General features: G+C 67.0%; 1 protein-coding gene across 1 annotated transcript; it reads left to right on the forward strand.

Annotated features, from left to right (window-relative positions):
- Positions 1–8: 8 nt before the first annotated feature.
- On the forward strand, positions 9–3191 carry MNEG_15539 (cytochrome P450; the record flags this gene model as incomplete). The annotated part of the gene is made up of 9 exons (XM_014035990.1): positions 9–159; positions 374–501; positions 759–887; positions 1160–1275; positions 1593–1722; positions 2076–2159; positions 2434–2577; positions 2880–3049; positions 3182–3191. 9 exons carry the CDS (start codon positions 9–11, stop codon positions 3189–3191), a joined length of 1062 nt encoding a protein of 353 aa, XP_013891444.1.
- Positions 3192–3218: the final 27 nt, after the last annotated feature.

Raw genomic sequence — 3218 nt, forward strand, 5'->3', positions numbered from 1 at the left:
GCCCCCAGATGTTCAACCGCCGCCTGCAGAAAAACTTCCAGGCGTTCGCCAGCAACGGCATCTTCACGTCCAGCACCACGGACCCGGACTGGGCGTCGGCGCACGGACTGCTGCCGCGCTTCTTCAACGCCCTCAAGGTCAAGGCCTTCTACGGCACCAGTGAGGCCCGCGCGGCATGTCCTGTGTTGCCGGATCGTGTCCCGTACGCATGCTTTTCCAGGTGCTTGACCGTGTATGGCGTGACGAGCCGCTCATCAGGGTGCTTGAGGTGCGTTTTGCTGCCGGAGCCTGGCCTTCCCCAGACTCGCGCGGGCCGCCGCCGCCGCCCGCCACCGACCGCTGCGCCCTGCGCCGCCGCCCCCCTGCGCGGCAGTCCTTGACAAGACGCGGGTGTTCATGCACGAGTGGTCCAAGAGGGTCGCGGCTGCGGGCCCCGAGGGGGCGCTGCTGGAGCACGCCAACGACTGGTTCGCCTGCATGACGGCCGACGCTGTGGTCAAGGTGCGGGGGTGGGCTCGCGCACGCCGCTTTCGCTGGGAAGCGCTGGAACCAGAGCGGCAGACACAGCTGCAGCCGCACAGGGCGAACCTTCAGTGCTGCTGCGGCTGCGGCGGCTGGTGTGTACCACCTTGCCCCCCCCCTCGCGTGTGGGCTTCCGGCCCGCACGACTGCGTCTCCTCGGCATGCACATGCGCGGCGCATCCTGCACATGGGGTCCCAACGCACACGCTGCCGCGCTTGCGCGCGCGCGCGCGCAGTGCGCCATCGGCCTGGACATGCGCAACGTGGAGCGCAAGGGCGCGGGCGAGGCGCTGCACCCCTTCATCGCCTGCTTCCGCGGCGGCATCGGCGCGCTGCTGGGCCACGCGGACCTCAAAAAGGAGATGGTGGGGGCACGCGCGCGTTCAGAGGGGTTGTGTGGGTGCGTGTAGTGGGTGGGTGAGTGTGCATTTATGTCAACGCGTGCGCCCATGCATGTGGGCGCGTGGGTTGGCTGCCGGCTCATTGCCAGAAGTTGTTGTATGGCGCAGCACAAGCTGCATTGGCTCTGATTACGATCACTGCTGAGCACGGTGAGTGAGCGGCGCCCCTGGTTTGCCGCCAACCCCGTCTGGTGCCGCTCGCCTCCTCTCTTCTGTCCGCCAACCCCTGCTCCCAGGGCCTGTCCTACTACAACCCCCTGGCGTCCAAGAAGGACGCGCTGCACAGGATTGTGCTGCGGCGCCGCGAGGAGGCAGAGGCCATGGTGTCAGACATGGTGGAGAAGACGAGGAGGTGGGGGCGGAGGGGGCTGGGGCCCGCGGCTCTTAGGTGGGAGTTGGGCGCGTGGCGTGTCACATGCGCGCTGTGGCTGGCGCGGTGGGTGTGTCGCAAGCAAGTGCGTGTGTGGAGTCTGCGCGCGGGAGCGATGTGCGTGTACTGTGACGAGCTCAATCAGCACGGCCAGTCTGGTGCAGCCAAAACAGCCGCATCCAGCAAAAGCTCCCCCTCACCCCGCACCCTGCACTCTGCCACTCTGCCACCCCTGCCATCCCTACCCCTCCCCACCCTACAATGCACCCACCCTGTCGCCCCTCTCCCTCTGACCCCAGGGGCGAGATTGGCGATGCCAACTCTGTCATCGGGGCGATGCTGAACGACAAGGCCCCCAACACGGGGGAGTACGTGAGGCTGCAGGCCATCTACGGCCACGTCATCAACCTCATGGTCGCGGGGCACGAGGTGTGTGTGTGTGTGCGTGTGTTCATGTGTCTACGTGTGTGAGTGTGTGTTTGCGTGAGGGCGCTCTTGTGTGTGTTTTATGTGCATGTGTGTTCATGTGTGTCTGTGTTTGCGTGATGGCGGTTGTGCGTGTGTGTATGTTGTCTGTGTGTGTGTGTGTTCGTGTGTGTATATGTGTGTGTGCGTTCGTGTGTGTATATGTGTGTGTGTGTGTGTGCGTGTGTGTGTGCGTGTGTGTGTGTGTGTGTGAGACGCCCGTGCTCGTGGTCGTCATGCGCCGCCTGCTTGCCCCATCCCTACCGCCCCCCTCGTCGCCCCTCCCATCTCCCCCATGCCCCCCCCTCTGTGCGCAGACCACGGCCACCACCCTGGCCTGGACGCTCTACTACCTCTCAAAGAATCCCGCCTGCGAGGCAAAGGCCCTCGCGGAGATCAGGGTGCGCCGCTCCTGCCCCCTCTCCTGCCGCCCTCAGCCCCTGCGCTCGCGCCTGCTAGATCCCCAAAGCGGCCCCTGCCGCGGGCTGTGGCTCGGAAGCCGCCTCTTTGGGGCGGCCCGCGCCGTGCGTCTGGCTGCGCTGGCCTGGCCCTTGAAACCCTGAGATCATCGGCCCAGGGCAACTACACGATCGTGCCTTCTCAATGCTCCGTCCAAACGCAAACGTGTCCTCCCGTTGCGAACCTGCGCCGCTGTTCCCCACCTATAATCAACAGGACGTGCTGGGCGACGCCACTGAGCCGACCGCGGACCACATCCCGCGGCTGCCGTACCTGGAGGCCTGCTTCAGGGAGGCTCTGCGCCTGCATCCCGCCGTCACAGCCATCGCGCGCGACGCGGCCGCAGACACCCTCCTCAAGGTGCGGGTCGGGCCACCACCAGCCCCCCCCCAAAATCCCCCACCCCCAAACCTGCCCCAGCCGGCTTCGCGCAGAGGTGTTGGTGGTACATGGCGGCCGCGACCCCGAATCTCGCGTGCAGCCGTCTAATAGGGCAAGGGCGGCTCCTGCAGCTCTGACAGGAGGCGGCCACAGCCAGCCTGCGACACCGTGGGCCCGCCCGATTCTGGTGCCTTGTTTGCCGTCTCACTCTGCAAGGAATGCTCCCGTGCCTGCATCGCCCTGGGTGGTCGACGCCGCGCGCCGCACCTCCCGAACCGCAGGGCAAGTGGCTGGTGCGCCGGGGGCAGCGCGTCAACATCAACCTGGTGGCGCTGCAGCGCAGAGAGGACCAGTGGGGCGGGCCCTTCGGCGACCCCAGCAGCTTCAACCCGGAGCGCTTCATGCCCGGCGCCTGCGAGGCGGCCGGCCTGCCGCCGCGCCACCCCCAGGCGTTCATGCCATGTGAGCCCGCCGGCGGCCGCGCTGCCCGGCGCCCGCTGCCCTCTGCTGGCCGATTGCGCTGTGCAACCCCTCATCAGTCTCAATGTAATGTGCTACGCCCCCGCCTGCTTGTCATGTGCAGAAGCCACTAGCGCCATCATCACACCCCCAGGCCCGCC

Source organism: Monoraphidium neglectum (genome assembly GCF_000611645.1).
Source record: "Monoraphidium neglectum strain SAG 48.87 unplaced genomic scaffold scaffold05416, whole genome shotgun sequence".
NCBI lineage: Eukaryota > Viridiplantae > Chlorophyta > Chlorophyceae > Sphaeropleales > Selenastraceae > Monoraphidium > Monoraphidium neglectum.